Source organism: Rousettus aegyptiacus, unplaced genomic scaffold, assembly GCF_014176215.1.
Source record: "Rousettus aegyptiacus isolate mRouAeg1 unplaced genomic scaffold, mRouAeg1.p scaffold_m13_p_7, whole genome shotgun sequence".
NCBI lineage: Eukaryota > Metazoa > Chordata > Mammalia > Chiroptera > Pteropodidae > Rousettus > Rousettus aegyptiacus.
Genome location: NW_023416310.1, coordinates 60,354,435 through 60,371,465, shown reverse-complemented (window position 1 = coordinate 60,371,465; position 17,031 = coordinate 60,354,435). Strand labels below are relative to the sequence as shown.

The 17,031-nt window shown below is 47.3% G+C and overlaps 1 protein-coding gene across 3 annotated transcripts in view; it reads right to left on the bottom strand.

Annotated features, from left to right (window-relative positions):
* The window catches only part of IL1R2 (interleukin 1 receptor type 2), a 29,516-nt gene extending 22,187 nt beyond the window's left edge, over window positions 1-7,329 (bottom strand). Inside the window, exon 1 of one of the 3 annotated variants that reach the window (XM_016120793.2) lies at window positions 7,147-7,329. In XM_016120793.2, the coding sequence (XP_015976279.2) occupies window positions 7,147-7,160 (14 nt within the window). In that variant the 5' untranslated portion in view covers window positions 7,161-7,329. Of the gene's footprint in view, window positions 1-6,634; window positions 7,108-7,146 lie in introns of those variants that run through there. The other 2 variants (XM_036224861.1, XM_036224860.1) reach the window with 2 other exon arrangements.
* Window positions 7,330-17,031: the final 9,702 nt, after the last annotated feature.

The following is a 17,031-nucleotide window of genomic DNA, read 5'->3' as shown; positions in this document are numbered from 1 at the left end:
CCCTTCTTGTTATCTCTGGTGCTTCTGCCACCATGGCCCCAGGGGAGGGGGAAAGCAAAGGCACCCTTAGAAAGGAGGGAAGGAAGTGGATATGACATTGGGGAAGTTCCTACCTGGGATGAAAGGGAAGTAGAAGAAAAGGCTTTGGGGGCTCCAGGGCGAAGGGAGGACAGCTGCAGACAAAAGCAGGCGGATTCTGCTCCCTCTTCTGGGTTCAAAAACTCAGTGCCAAGAGATGAAAGATAGAAGAGAGGAGCTGACAGCAGAGGCATTTTTGCTCTGCTTTCAAAGAGGGTCCCTCCAAGAATTCCAGTGCAGTAAAAAATAAGGAGCCCCAACCCAGATGAGGTGCTAGAAAAGGATGGAAACAATGGCATGGTGTATTTAGGTAGAGACTGTAGGTCGTAGAAGGTCTCTGTGAGTTCTGTTTTGAGAGTAGCCTCTAGGCTCTTGTTCTTCGATAGAGGGAACTAGTGATGGTTTCCCGCTCACCTCAGTTCTTTGCCAGTGGGGAAAAGAGCCAAATGACCCCCTGTGCTGCCAGTGGAGAATGGGAGGTAAACTGATATCTGGGCCAATGTGGGGCGGCCATGAAGAAGGGCAAGGTGACCTAGGGCTGAGACTGCAGGATACTCGGCCCCTAAGGGTCAGTGTGGCCAGCTGTGAGAACATGTCCTTACCAGCTGGTGAATAACCACTTACTAAAGGCCCGAGCCCTCCACCCTCTTGACCTTGGCTTTCCTGATGCTCCCCCAAGATCCCCATGGTCCAGCAACAGATACTGCAGCAACAGCGCTGACTAGTTGGTGCTCATGCCCTGCTGGTCAATAAATATTTTGATGTCACCTGCACAGGTAGCCAACCAAAGCTGGGGTAGAAATGAGGACACAGCCAAGACACAGAGGACACAGAAGACCTGTGGAGTCAGCAAGAGGTACATCAGGGCCACATCAGCCACAGCAGCCACAGCAGCAACTCTGATTCAGCTGAACGACAAAACTGTGGGTTTTCCAGGCCACAGACCTCATTAGCAGATTCAGCGGGACACCACATCAGCCAGGTCCAGGGACAGCTCACGGAAGCCAGGGAAGACCCGCACACTACTAGGTATGGACTAGCTATCCTCCACATCACATGCCCTGGGGACACAGCTTCCCTTCCTTCTAGCCAGGAAGGTGGTGAGGTGAGAAACTCTGAGCATCTACCCAAAATAGGATGACTAAAACCGAGAGGCAGAGTTGAGCCCGCTGAAATGGGATGACACATACCGGTTGGTTTAATTCCTTTTTCCTAATGAAAAGTGCCCTCAGGAGATAGATGAGGCTCTCTTTAGAAGAGTTATTAAGGGTGCTTTTCTGTGGCATTGACCTGCAGTGATTATAAATTTTCACCATGCTACAAAGAGTTCTGAAATGTTTCTTTCCAAAATTGTTCCATTGTTAAAACAGATGGGATTTTGTTTTTATGCTAGAAGATCATCTTCCACTTTCCGGAAAAGTGTGCCCACCTGAGATGGCCCGACCTCTGAAGGCCACTGAAGGTGGCAGCTTTTTCCAGTCTTGTGTCCAGCATGGCCACAACAGCAGATAAAAGTCAAGCATAAAAAAAGAAAAGAAAAGAAAAGAAAGGAAAAGAAAAGAAAAGAAAAGAAAAGAAAAGAAAAGAAAAGAAAAGAAAAAGAGAAAAGAAAAAAGAAAAAGAAAAAGAAAACCTATGTGATTTTCACCTATACTATGTGGGAAAATCCCTTGCTGGGGAAAAAAAAAAAAAAAAAAAAACAGAAGACAGCCTAGACTTATTGGGTTTCCCAAAAAGTCCTGCCAGGAAACCCTTTCCTCTACCCTGGGGCTGGGGGAAACTTTTGGGTTCACTCATTCATCCTCTGTAGCTTCGCTCAGCTTCTCAATGCTCAGCCAGCTTGTTGCCTGGTGGTGAGAATCCTGCTTTCTCTCTCTGCCATTTCGACTGACCTACTGAGCAACGCGATATAGTAGAGAGACTCGTGTCCAGCAATATCTGGAACTTTTCTACTTTGTGATTCACACAAGATTTCACTTCTCTGCACCCTTAAAGTTAGGCATGGCCACATGACTGGTCATAGCCGTGAAAAAGAAGCAGGAAGAACATGGGTCACTCTCGGGCTACCCATTTCTCTTCTGGGGCCCTACCTCTCCAGCCCTTTCTTCTCCTGAGCCCTTGTTTATCAATGGTGGCCACTTAGGATGGTCAAGACATCCTAATTCTATCTGGGGATCCACTCACGAGTTCCTGAATGTCTGTTTCTCCTACCATTAAGCAGAAGAAACACCTATTTCCCACCCACGCACTTGTTCAAAAACAGTCTGAGCCTAATAGATGGTCTCCGTAAATTCTCTTTTGAAAATGACCTCAAATGGCTGTGACGAGCCATCCCAGTCTGATGTAGGCTGACCAATGATGATGATGCAACATGAGCAAAATATGCTTGTGTTATACTAAGCTACTACGAGGTTTTAGTTGCACTATAACTTGGACTGGCATGCACAGCAGTCAAAAAGAATTAGGACATTATGTTCATGTTCTATGCTATGTAGCAAACTGCCACAACACCCATTTATTAGCTTGTCTGCTGTGGGTTTCACATCTGGCCTCGGCTTAGATGAAGTCTCTGCTCAGGGTCTCACAGATAGCTAGCAAAGTGCAAGTGGCTGTTAGCAGAATTCAGTTATTTATGACCATACAACTGAGGTCTCCACTTTCTTGCTGGCTGTCAGCTGAGGCCACTGTCAGCAACCAGACGCCACCCAGCATTTCCTGCCCCGCAGCCCTCTCCACAACATGACAGTTTGTATCCTCGAGGCTGATAGAAGACATCAGGTGTACATCTCTCTGGCCCGTAGACCTTCTTTTAAAGAGCTCACTGGTTGTGTCAGATATACCCAGAATGGTCTTCCTTTTGATAAACTTCAAATCAAACCGTTGGGAACCTAGATTACATCTGCAAAATTCCTTCGCCTTTGCCTTTCATATAAGGTAACCTATCGTGGGAATGACATCCCATCATATTCATCTACCCCACCCTCATTTGAGGAGAGGGGCTTGGACAAGAGTATGAATGGGTGGTGATCATCTTAGAATTTTGCCTATCACAGGCCTTTAAGAAAACGTCCTGATGAACATCAGAGCTAAAAAATGCAGGCTCCCTCCAAAGCCTCAATTAACATCTTCCTTGCTCCCAAACAAGAAAACCTTTGCCCAAATATTCTAAAGCATTGCTACTCAAAGTACAGCCTGTGGACCACCAGTGTTGACTTAGCTTGTAGGAAATGCAAATTCTCAGGCCCCTCCTCAGACCTAGGGCGTCAGAATCATCTGCATATTAACAAGACTCTCAGGAGATTTGAGAAGCACTGATCACTAAAACTAGCTTCTTCTTCAGTAAAGTAGGCTAGTACCTGCATGGAGTAAGAGCATACACAATACTAAATCCATGTGCTCTGATCACCCCAGCCCTCTCAGAGTGGTCTCTGAAATTTTGCTGTCAGAACCTCATAGTCTGATGACAATGGTGGTGATATCAAAGACAGTGATGACAATGACAAGGATACTGAAGATAATGATAATAGCTAATACTTACTGAACATCCACCATGTACCAGGCAGTAGGCAAAGGTTTGAAGTGTATTATTTCTTTTAATTTTCCCAACATTTTATGAACTACATACTATTATTTTTGTTTTTGATGCTTACAGAAGTTAAATAACTCCTCTATGGAAACACAGATAGGAATGGTGGGGCCAGGATTTGGTCTTTGTCCCTTTAACTTAGGGTTATAGAATCATATTGTCACAAGCTGTCAAAGCTCACAAAATGAGAATCACAGGCCAACTCAACTTGTGAATGTGCACCATTCAACCAAAGTGTTGGTGTTATTTTTCACTGAACATCTTTTTCCAGGGACAAGCTCATCCCAGTTGGCCACAGGCCCTCTCACTTTCAGCCTCACTGATGTGACTTACTGCAGTGGTTCTCGACCTTTTTGGCTCCAGGGACCGGTGCTCCTATGAGAGAATTTAATGCCTGAGAATCTGAGGTGGAGCTGAGGTGGTGATGCTAGCACTGGGGAGCGACTGCAAATATGGATGAAGCTTCACTCATTCACCTGCTGCTCACCTCCCACTGTGCGATCTGGTTCCTAACAGGCCATGGACTGGTACCGGTCCATGGCCCGGCAGTTCCCAACCCTTGACTTACTGAATGCACTTAGGTTTGCAATCTCCAATTAATTTCAAGTGTTCGTAAATTTCCTCTTGACATTTAATGAAAAATTCAGATGGCATAAATACTTGCCAGAGAGTCTTAAAAATAGCAAAGAAACGAACTCTCTAATCCATCCCATTTCATCAGATGAATGAAACTAACATCCAGAACATGAAGTTATGTTCCTAAGTCACGCACCAAGATAGTACTCAGGTTTTAAACTGGGCTCTTTGCCCCCAAATCAAGTGCCATCATCATTCGCTTCCCCTTGTTTAAGAAATTATTTATGCTACAGAGGTTCGAACTAAATTAAAGCTTGCTTCAGAAACATTTGGACTGAGTTTAATGAAGTTACTCAGACTTCTTTCCTGATTGTGCTAGTTGGTGAGTCAAATACCATTTATCTGATGAGAATCATTGAAACACAGGTTTTGAAAGGAGAAGTAAGTCTCTGAGTAGTTTATGAAGGGCAAGACAGTGAGGAGGGCAAGAGGTGGAATAGGCCAGTGGATCTCAGCCTTGGTTATCCATTGGAATATTCTGAGAAGCTTTAAAAACAGCTGATGCCTGGGCTCCAACCCTGAGCTGATGTAATTGGTCCCAGGTACTAAGATTTTTAAAAACTCTCCCCCCGCCCCCTTTTGCCCCAATTCTAATGCTCAGCCAGGGCTGAGAACCCCTGGAGTAGGGACTCTGAGATGCTAGAGAATCGACATTGACACATGACAACTTTTCTCGTGGCCCCACTGGCTTCGACCCGTCAGCTGGCCACAGAAACTCCCATGTTACTTTCATGTTTTTGCTACCTCTTCCCTCCTCCTGTAAGCAACACTCCTTCTTGGGCAGAGAACAAAATCAGTGGGAGACTGAGGTCAAGTTTCCGACATGGATGGACTCACTCATTCCTCCTGTGCCTATGTCTCCATTGGTTAGATAGAATAACCTGCTCTAAGACCTCTTCTCCTCTAGCACTGGTGCAGCCCAGAAGGTCTCTGTGAGTTCTATTTTGAAAGCGGCCCCCAAAGATTCTTGTCTTGAAATAACTCACTCGTAGTTTTGCCACTGGACATGATACCTCCTCTTATCTCCTAAGGAAATGATTCCCAAATTGTGGTCCCTGGATCAGCAGCAGAAGCATCACCTGAAACTTATCAGAAATGCGAGTTCCCCCACCCCCCACACCCATCTACTGAATCAGAAATTCCAAGAGGGCTTTAGGAAAGCTTTCGGCTGATGGGTACTATGGCAGGTTCAAGTTTAAGAACTACTGGCTGAAGACACTGTCACAATCAAGTGTCCCCATGTAGAAGGCATGTGTCGATAACATAAAAAAACAGCTGGAATCTGGAATCTTGACATACTTTAGCTGTCATGTGGCTAGAAGCAACTCTACTGTCCCAGGGCCAGGGCGGAGGGACCGTATTGAGGGCAAGACCTGCTGTCAGAGCAGCGAAGATGCTCCCAGGCCAACAGGGAACAAATGGGGCAGAGACATCTTTCTTGATTTTTAGGATAACCAAAGAGGCTAAAAAAAAGTGAAAAACAGAATGGACGAGACTGTTCCGGTTTGAGGGAAGGGCTCCCTCTATAATACCACCCCATGCTGGTGGAAAGGAGCCCGCTGCACTCATGGGAGGACAGCGCTGAAATGGACCAGGGAAAGGGCGAGCTTGGTGGCGGTGGGAAGGGGGCCCGTGGCGTCGCACCTCATACTCAGAGCTGCTAGGAGGGACTGGAGCCACTCGACTGCCTCAGTTTACAGAAGAGGAATCTCAGAGGTGAGGAAACTCGGCCCAGCTTGCACCACAGTAAAGGCAGAGCTGGCACCAGGGGGAAGGGGACTCCTGAGGGAGCTGGGGCAAGAAGAGGAAAGCGGGGTTCAAGAGGGAGAATGGCTAGCGGTGAGAGCGAACGTGCAGGCAGCACTCACCACCGCGTGTCAGGCTGTGCTCTAAGTGCTTTTCTTGATGCAGCTTCACGTATGCTCCCCACCACCCTGTGGCCCTCCCCTTGTCAAGGTCACTGTGTGCAGATGGGGAAATTGAGGCACCAAGCCAGTAAAAATAAATTGTTCATCTTACTTAATTATAAATGAGGGTAAAACTAATTTTTTCTTTTAAAGAAAAAATTCTTTAAAAGAATTTTTTTAAAAAGAGAATGAAGCAAGGGATAAAGATAAGCTTAACATGTCCTGGTTGTTTGTTACAGACAAGCTCATGGCCACTGGGCAGATGACCTCTGCTCAAACAGTACTCCTTATTCAGTGGAGTACAGAATATTTGAAAGACAGTTAGGCTAACCGTCTTTAAGTGACTTCATACAGCTAGGAAGAAGTAACCAGTCCCTTTGACCTCAGGCTCACGCTCTCCCCCACTCCCCACCCCCGCTCTGCTTACCACTTCTCCAAGATCATAGTGAGTGCTGGTGCGTGGCCAGCACCAGAAGCTCAGCGTTAGAAAAGTACATTCACTTTACAAAAGAAAGCATTGCATGCCTCAAGAGAAAACCGCAGGACTCCTCCAGGGCAAAAGCCTCCAATGGTGTGTCTCACAGGCACAGCCCCTCAAAGGTGGAGCCTTGTCGGCAGCATTCCCGGGCTCTCACTGCATTCCTCAGCATTTCTACCTGCTGCTTTGACTCACAGAAGGTCCTCAGAAACCCTCTGATCCAGCCCCTTTTGTGACACGTAGGGAAACTGAAGGCCTAAAAAGTCAAGGTCACCTTCACGCAGGTGAAGAAGGTCACAGTGATGAGCATGGTCACCCAGAGGAGGCACCTGAGGTCCAGAGACATCCGGACAGCTGCCTGAGGTCCCATCCAGAAATGGAACCCGAGGGTTATGACTCTCACTTCCCTCTTTCTCCTTCTCTCCCCCTATCCCTCTCCCTCCCTCTCACGTGCCTCTTACCTGCAGCCGTGCATTTTTTCACCTTGTTGCTTTTCTCTGGGGAGGGCTGCCAGGCCTGACTTTCACCTCTGTGGAAGCTCCGTGTTGGGGCAGGAATTTATATCCTCGATCTCTAGGGATTTCCTAATCTGGCTTGTGTCACTCTCTCCAACTGGGTGGCGATGGACACACCTTTTCCCTCTCACAGGGGAGCACCCCCGGCTATAGTGCTGGGTATGTGATCTTTCAGATGGGGAAGTGGCCAAGGAAACTCTGTGTAAGTTTCCCTATTTTTTTGTGACTTGCTAAGATTTACATCCTTTCAGCTGAGAGATGGTTATAAATGGTGTGGACTTTGCCCCACCATAAGGGAAGGGGGCCTGTCGGTTTTTATTCAGTGGGATAGTGGCTGTTTTCCCTCTTTGGGACCTTTCTGGGATCAAAGGAAGGTTAAGCTCATGAGTCCCCAGCTCCCAGTCTTAAACGATATTTATTTGTTAAGTGAAAGAAAGGGGTGATTTTCCAAACCTTTATTAGAGTTTGTGGAATGTACCTAACTGAATAGTTTGCACTATGAAATGAAAATTTGGTCTTATGTCATGTCTGTACAAACATATGTCGCCTAACTGCCCCTAACAGACCCAAAGGTAACATGAATGGCACCTCTCTTCCTGTCACAAGCCACCCCTATCAGGTTAGAGAGGGCCACAGGAGTTTGTCCCACAGACACACAGGGTCAACTCCAGCCCTGCTTCCCCACATCACTGATTCAAAGTTCTGCTGTCCAGCCTAGATGGGGCTTTAAAAAGCTCATAATTTAGTGCCCTCCTTGACATGGACAGGAAGCCAAAAGGGCCAGGGAAGGGCTTGGCCAGCTCCAAGGAGGCATGGGGCCAGGACTTCAACCCTGTGGGTCCCCGAGTTCTCTTGCCTACACGTTGGGACGTGTGACGTAGTTTAGGCAGAGGTGTAGTAGAGATCCCCCTGTTGGTGGATAGAAGGAAAGAACGCTTTTCAAAATGTCCTCTAAAAATCCATGTTACTAACATTAATGAGACTTCCTATCTGATTTATTCAAATATTAAGATTCTTCCAGATGAAAAGTCAGATACAAAAACTCTGTTAGAGAAATCTTAGGAATTTCATATCCAGAACAGATGGCTCCAATTCAAAAGGACCCGCCGGCCCTAGTTTTATCCTTTTGCTAACAAGAAAGGCAACTCTCAGAGGTCACAGCTCAGATTGGGTAAATGAAATCTGAGAAAAATCCAGTGTTGAAGCTAGATGGGAACTTAGAGATGGTCAAATCCATCATCTAGTTAAGAAAGAGCAAACCGAGGTACAGGCACCTAAGGGGACCATGCATGAGGAAGGTGTATTAATTTAATGATGTATCTAACAATTAAACATCAATAGTGTTCTCATGGGAGCTGGAAATACCCCCAAAACGGAGTTCATTGGGCAAGGGGTAAACATTACATTATCCATGTTTATTCTTTTTCTGAGGACCAGTTGAGGGGCAATGTTTGTTTTTGTCCCATAACATTGACATGGTAAGAGTAAAGAGTGAGCTGTAAATTTGGGGTCAAGCCAAGTCAGTTTCAAAGGTGCGAATTCGCCCCAGGAGAAAAACTCCACCAAATGCCATCATCATCCCAGGATGAAGGGCATGAGAATAATCAATCACCCTCCCTGTGGTCGAAGACATCAAACACATCAGTCTCAACTGACCTGCCTCACTTGGGATCCTAGCTATTAAACAGCACAGGGCAGCCCACAACTTAATATAGTCAGAGAGGAAGTGAAATCATGCAATCTGCCTTTGGCCGTGCTGAAGCGTAACTGCTGATCTTGTGATCCATAAAGAGGAATTTACATAACCTTGCATCTTGCTATTGGAAAACTCCATCACAGAGCTACAAGAATTGCTTGAATAGTCCTTTCAGGACAGAATGCCTCACGCCCAACGGTCAGCCGAAAATCCCCAAGTCTGCGGTTGTACTCACAAGACAATGGCTACCTGCCGATACCACTCTGCTCCCCACGGCCTACACAGTCCTGCCCTCACTATCACCAGCACATTTGGTTCAGTTTCTCCACCAACTGATGGGAAATAGACAAGGCACAGAATGTGCCAAAGGATCTCGAAATCCTCTGAGGTTTGAGGTGAAAGTCACCCAGGATGTTTACCGCAAGGATTGAAGCAATGAGTCTTCACTTTTTAGACCCAGAAGGCCTTTCCAAAGTCTGTTCTGGTTCAGAAATCAACAACACCTACTGAAAACCTTCGTGGCAAGATTCCGACCATTTCTCCTTCCTTAACGTGGAGCCCAGAGGGTTGAGAAGGTGAAGAGGGAGCTTGGAGGAAAGGGGGAGAGCATGTGTTGGCCAGTATGTCAGGTATTATAATGGGGATTGTCCCTGGTTTCATGGAACATCCTGTCATATTATCTTCATAAATTCACTTACTTGCATCAGATCGGATCCTCCATTTGATTCAAGAAAATATGGTGTGGAGGAGACACTTCCGTGACGTGACTGCTGCCTGGCCAACAAGCTGGACCCAGGCCAGAAGGAAGGTTACTTACCACATATTCCTCTTCGAGACCATCTGGTTGTAATTGATGTTTATTGTGACATAAGTCAGCACCTATCCCCTGCCTCCCACTACATGCTGGTTCCTGGTTGTCCTGACCTGGTCATGCATGTAAAGTAAACTTCCATACCTGGCAGCATTCACCTGCTAGAACCTGTGACAACCCCCTTTTTGCCCTAGATAATTCTTTGGCACCTGCCAAGCAGCATGGGGATCTAGTTCATCTTGCAGCTGCCCAAGATGTGCCTTGCATGTGAATGTCCCTTAATAAACTCTGTTAATCACCAGACTTGGGTAGACGGCCTCTTTCCTCCAGCTTTCCCTGCTCTCCCCTTACGAAGATGGATTTTCGGTCGTGAGGGCCTTTCCCTGGGTCTGTGTGCAGTAGCATGTGCTCATTGAACTGATAGCGTCAATTTAGCAATCAGACCCCATAAAAGTAAAACTTCTAAGGTGTCCAGCTCTGGTCAGCTGGACAATAACAGGAAAAACAAAAACAAAATCAAAAGATCCCCTCTGTGTCTTATAAAAACCGGGGAAAAGTCATTCCCTTTCCATAAATAACTTATGAATTAACAGAGTTAAAATTAAATATTGACTGCACATGGACTTCAGTCTCCTTATCTGTCAAAACAGGGCTGAGGTCTGTATTAGCTTCCTATTGTTGCTGTAACAAATCCCCACAAACGGTGGCTTTAATACAATACGAATTAACTCTCTTCCAGTTATGGGGATCGAAAGTCCCACACGAGTCTCGACGAGCTAAGATCAAGGTGTTGGCAAGGCTGATTCCTTCTGGAAGGTCCAAGGGAAAATCATTTTCTTATCTTTTCCGGCCTCTAGTGGTTGTCATTCCTGGACTGCTGTCCTCAGCACATGGCTGTTTCTCCTCCTGCTTCCATCATCATGTGGCCTTCCTCCTCTGGCCCTCTTGCCTCCCTCTAATAAGGACCCTCACGAGTATATTTGGGGCACAATCAAATAATCCAGGATAATCTGCCCCCTGAAAATCCTTAATTTAACCACATCTGCAAAATCCCTTTGCCATAGAAGGTAGCGTAATCATAGGCGGTGGGGCTTAGGGTGTGGGCGTGCTTAGGGTACTATCATTCAGCCTCCCACAAGCTCCACGGTGTCTTCCAGTTCACACAGTTTGTTCTTTATGATTGTAAGCAGAAGCATAGACAGTGGCTCTAGCTTACTCTGGATTGGAACATGATTCCCTTCCTACCTAAAGGATAAGCTTGTCGAGTGAGTATAGGCAGAGTACGCACAGAGCCACAGAAGAGATTTTATTTTGCCATCGGATTCAGAGAAAATCCTATCTTTGTTATGGTAAGGCTTTTTCTTTTCAGGCTTTCCTTTTGCTTCCTTCTTCCCACCTTAATTTTCAGTGAAAGATACCAAATGAGTTTCCAGGGTGACCCTGACACTAATGGCTGCTGCTCACCCTTTCCCTCCAGCCTCCACAGAACCCAGCACATGGGTGGGAGGGGAGGAGGATGGGTGGGAGGGGAGGAGGAAGCTTGTCCATTTCATGCTTCTTCTCCCTCCCCAGGGCATTCTGGCCCAACCTGGGACCCACGCGGAGTCCTCTGCTCTTCTGCTCCTCCATCCACGCACCCTAGGCTCCCCTCCATGTGGGGCCCAGGAGGCTCCAGGCAAGCCCACCTACTCTGATTTAAGGCTCACTCTCTCCCTTGCATGGAAGGGACAGCCTGCCTCCCTCAGTCTTGCCCCCCACTTTCTGGGCTTGGGACATGTCAGTGCTGGGGATGCGGCCTGTCCAGGAGAAAAACCCTAGCAGCCGACCTCACAGGACACCGACGGGCCGCTCTGCTCAGTGGGAGAGATGAAGCAGATTCCTTTCCTTAGAACAGAAAGGGGAAAGTTTTCTTCACAATAGAGATTCGCTCTCTATCGTGAGATTATTCACCCTGCTATTATTCTGCTGCTGAGCACCTGCTCCGGCGTCCACACACCAAGGGTGGGCAGAGGGACATGGCTCGCCACTAGTCTCAGTTGCTTCCAGATCTGGTCCAGAATGAAAGAGAAGAACCCAAGTCATGGTGTTCTCACACACACAGTCAGGTCTCTCTTAGGTCCCATGTCTTTATTATGCACCTGGAGCTGAGAGATGCGGTCATGTGTGGCTGATAAGTTTGTGCTCACACTGCCCCATGCCAAAGCACAGATCCAGACTGACACTGGAGAGGTAAGATCTTCAGGCCTTGTTGTGACGAGAGCCAATGCTAGGTTTACTCCTACCAGGCTTGGCTGAAAGAGGTGGTAGAATAACCAACCATCAGACAGTATCTTGTGGATCTCCACCAGGCCCTACGACCGGAGCCAACCTTCAACGTCCACCCACCTCCCAGCAGCCACCCCAGCGCATTCCCCGCCTCTCAGCCTCCCACTGCCCACCAATCCCACCAGCTGTTCTGGTCAATAGTGCATTGGTTCCCTGTGACTTTAATACTTAATACTTAATTATGACTTTAGACTGATAATAAAGGTGGTTTTTAAAGACGTGGTCTCTGCCCTCAGATTCTTAGGGGTGTGCATGTGCGTGCGTGTGTGTGTGTGCGTGCGCGTGTGTGTGTGTGTGTGTGTGTGTGTGTGTGTGTTGGGTTTGGGGTTTTTTCTTACTAAAGTGCTACCCTTCATTCTAGCTCCCTCAGAGGCATGCCAGGCCACCAGTACCACTGCTTAATCAGTAACTACTGCTTCCAGCCAGCACCTGGCAAGGTCCCAGCAGGTCAGGAGAGAGACCCCAGCCATTGCAAAAATATTTGAATAAATTCAAAAGGTGCTTTCAGGATATTAAAAATTAAAGACAGATATCAAAACTGAGAGACAAGCATTAGGTTGCATTGTAACTGGTTACATTTCAAAATAAATGTTTTTGGACTCACCCAAACTTCGCTGACTCTGTGCCTAACTCACTTAGAGATAAAACTCCAAAGTCACCATCCACAGCCTTTTGTGACTGTGAGTCTTGGGTCACATGGCCTTTCTGGCCATCGCCCTCACCCACAGTGCCACCACCTCCCACCCTAATATATCCCTGGTTTTCACAGCACTTTCTAGTTCCCAGGCAGTTCTTTGCTCAAGTCACATGAACTTTCCATGCTTTATAATAATCTCTCAGTAACATATAGAACATTTTGCCCAGCTGACACCTGAGCTCCATGCTTCTGGAAAGCAGGGATGCGATGGTGCCCAAGTCACTCTGCAGGGCCCCATATGCACCCTCTGCCTTCTCCTCCATGTATCACGTTTTATAAAACACAGCCTAGTCCTCCTGACAGGCACCCAAACCTCACGCAGAGCCCTGGCTTTGGTTCACTATTTTCAAAGCATCCATGGGCCCTGGGCCAGCCTTCAGGGCAGGCTCAGCGCTGGGCTCAGCAGGCTGTAGCAGCTGGAACGAGGACCTCGGCTGAAGGTAATCACAAAGGGACAAAAGGAAACCCACGTTCCTCAGTGTCCTGTCACGAGCTGGCACACCAGCCTTCGCAGGAAATGATATTCCATGTGGTTCCCACGTCATCCCACGGAAACTCCCGCCCTCTGCCCCCTTGACTGCATGCTGTGGCAGCCAGCCTCAATCCGCAAGCCGTGACCTGGCATGGGAGAGGCTGACTGAGCTTAGAAGACAAGGGGGGTGACACACCACTGCAGATTTTATGAACTAAACAGTGTGGCGAAGAGAGAGACTTTAAAATGGACCAGCAGTGAATAGCGATGCCTGGCTCAGAGCCATCCGCTCCCCTCTTCTCTGCGAACCACCCTGTTTTAACCACAGTTTTTATTAACCATGTCAATACTCCAATGCTTTGACATCGGGGGCCTTGCTGACCTTTTCAGAGGCTCGCCAAGCCCATCAGTCACCAAAAGGAGGACCTCTCAAGTTCAAACCGACCAACCTGAGCCCAGACCCCAACCCCTCCAAGTATGTCCTCTTCTACAAGTTTAGTTCCCCATTTGGGAGTCCATTTTCCCCTCACATAGAATGCTTTCTGAAGCATTCTAATCGCCTTTGGGTTGAGAAAAGTAGATATGAACAATTTTTTTCTACACCTTAGCAGGGATATCCCAAGATTCAGCAAAGGACAGACCAGTGCAGAGGGCAAAGCGAGTGTCCCACCTGTAGAAAGGGGAGAGCCAGGTTGATAGAGGCGGGGAGTGGGAAACACCCTGGGTAGGGGAGGGTCAGCCGAGACCAAGTCCCAAGGATACAGTTCAAGCTTTGCCCAGGTCCGTAGCAGCAGACACACAAATCCAGGGTACCTGTGAAAGTGCCCACTCCAAGCCCCCACCCCAGACTCTGGATCAGAAACAGGGAAAGGGCCAACCAACAGGAGTTTAGCAAGCCCGCCAGATGGTTCTGATGTGGACAAGACTCTGAGAGGTGCTATCGCAGTGGTCCTGCACTCTGGTTGCACGTGAGAAGCTTTTGACAAATGCTGATGCCCAGGCCACTCCCACACCAAGTAGACCTTGAGAGGAGTGGGCTGGCAGCCAACACTTTTGAAGCACCCCCAAGATTGTAAATGTGTTACCCACCAGGGCTGAGAGCAACAGCCTGAGGCGTCATGCCTCTCACATTCTTCAGGGCTGTGTCTTTGGCTTCTGCAAGCAGAAAAAGCAACTGAGTGAAAGAAATTCCAGAGCTGAAAACAGAGGTGAAGCTAAGGTTGCTGGGCTGATCAGAAGGGGCCTCATGAAACAGCGGAGTATCCAGGGGCTAACCCCCAGCCTCTTCTCAGCTCAAGCAGGGAATGAGACTCCGGTCCCCACTAACTGGATCACAAAGACCCAGGGCTAGGTTCGCACCCCTGTTCATTCATTCATTTTCATTCATTCATTCATTTTATTAAAAGTTTTTGAGCGCCTGTTCCAAGCTTGGCAGTATTCTAGGCCCTAAATTCTCACAGTCTAATGAAGGAAATAGAACTGGAGGAAAATGATGACAATAATGATGTGAACAAATGAATGTCAATTCATAGCAAACAAGATGCTGGTTAACCAATAACCAATATTAAGGTCTCCTGTACAGGACAGTCCCCTCCACGTGATCAAGCCATTCAAATGACAATTCTCACTGGATTTGGTCTCAACAACCACCATTACCTGTCCTCCCGCAAGAGTCTGCAGCATGTCACCCCGTTACCTTTGAGACATCTAAGCCTTGACCTGCCTCTACTAATCCAGTAAAAGTCGGGGTGTCAATAATGCTGACACTTTTGGAATAGGACAAGGGTGAAATTTATTGAGTCCACTTGTATTATAAAGGGTTGCTAAGTAACAAACAAATAATTTGTAGCAAATACACATTAAACATTTATGAAACATAGTCACATACTATAAAGTGATGATACATCGATAACAAGTCATACTTATTAGCTCCAGGTGTGTCTGCTCAGAACACTCTGTTAGTCTGGATTCATTTCCAGAGTGTACTTGACCTACTTACAGTTGCTTTTTTTTTTTTTTAACACTTTTTTTAGTTAAATTTATTGGGATGACGTTGGTTAATAAAATTATGTAAGTTTCAAGTATGCAGTTCAATAATACTTCACGTTTATATTGTATTATGTGTTCGCCATCCAAAGTTAATCTCCTTCTGTCGCCATATATTTGACCCCCTCTACCCTTATCTACCTCCCCCTCCACCCCCCGCTCACCTTTCCCTCTGGTAACCACTGAGCTGTTGTCTGTGTCACATATGAGTGAAATCATATGGTTCTCAGCATTTTCTGTCTGACTCATTTCACTTAGCATGATAATCTCAAGATCCATCGATGTTGTCACAAATGGCAATATTTCATCTTTTCTTATAATTTCTGAGTAATATTCCCATTCCCTCACTAATTCAAGCGGATCCGATTCTCCAAACAATTGCTGAGAATAAATAGGTTCTTCACTGAATCATCGGTTCATGTCTTTCTTACCTGAATCATAGATCCCTGCTTTTCTTACCTGAATCATGGGTTCATGCTTTTCTTCCTCTTCACTCCATTAATGCCTCAGGAGGATGAATAACCCAATGGTCATCCTGGCCACTCTCCAGTGACCAAGGCGACCACGAAGATGAGGTTAGGATCACATGCAGGCAGACAGGCCCACCTGACTCACCCCCCTGGGCCTGTACCAGAGGAATCGGCCCCGGGTAGGGGTGCTGAGGGATTCCAGTCCATGTTATTGTGGTTCTTGCTGAGGTGGGGAGGAATCCACCAGTTCTCTAGGTTTCAGTCAGTCCCCTGGGGATCTTTGAACCTCATGAGCTCCCTAGCCCCACGCTGCGGCTCTGCTGGATGCTGAAAGGCAGAGGAAGCCATCCAGGCCCACTCTAACAAGCCCCAAGCAGCTGGCTGAGCTTTTTGGCTGCCTTGGGCCAAATACTAGTAGAACCAAGCAAAACAGCAGCTAGGGCTGCTTCACTACAGCTGTCCCCAAATCTTTGGTGCCACGAGTCAGTGCTCCTGTGAGAATCTAATGTCTGGTGACCTGAGGCGCAGCTGAGGTGATGATAAGCGGCTATTAATACAGATGAAGCTTCATGTACTCGCCCACCGCTGACCTCCTGCTGTGCAGTCCGGTTCCTAATAGACCATGAACTGGTATTGGTCCGCAGCCCAGAGGTTAGGGACTTCTGCTTTAGTGGGACCGTCATGTGTTTCGTCCCTGGACTTGGAGATGTGTAGACCCAGATTGTCAGGGTGGAAAGAGGTCTGGGCCACCCCCGGGCACACTTTTCCCTCTGTAGTTGAGGAAGCCGTGGGTGGTGAGATTTCACCCAAGTTCAAGACCAAGGGCTGAAGTCATCCCCTACTCCCTGAGGAGTATTTGAGCCTCACTGGCTTTGACAAAAATTCTGTACATGGCCAGGCCATGTGACCTCTCAGTGGTGGCCTCTCAGTGGAGGACTCCAACTCATCTTTTTTTTTTTTTTTTGGTGGTAGGGGGTGTGGGGAGAGAGACACAATCCAGCCCATATGTTTTGGTACCTTTGACAACTTGCCGAATGTCTGCACACCTCAGTTTTTCTATCTGCTAAACAGGCTGCTGATACATCAGAATACTTACCTCATAGGGCTGCTGGGATGATAATATAAGTCAATATGTGAATAATGTGCTTGGAATACAGTCAGGCACTTAGTAAACGCTCTATGGGTGAGAGCAGCTCCTACCATGACCCCCTTCTCACAGCTGTAGAAATGCAGACCGAGGGAGTTAATATATTTTCTAAGGGTTTGAAGCTGAATTAGAAACCTAAGTCTCTCTCCCCACACCCCCTACCACCA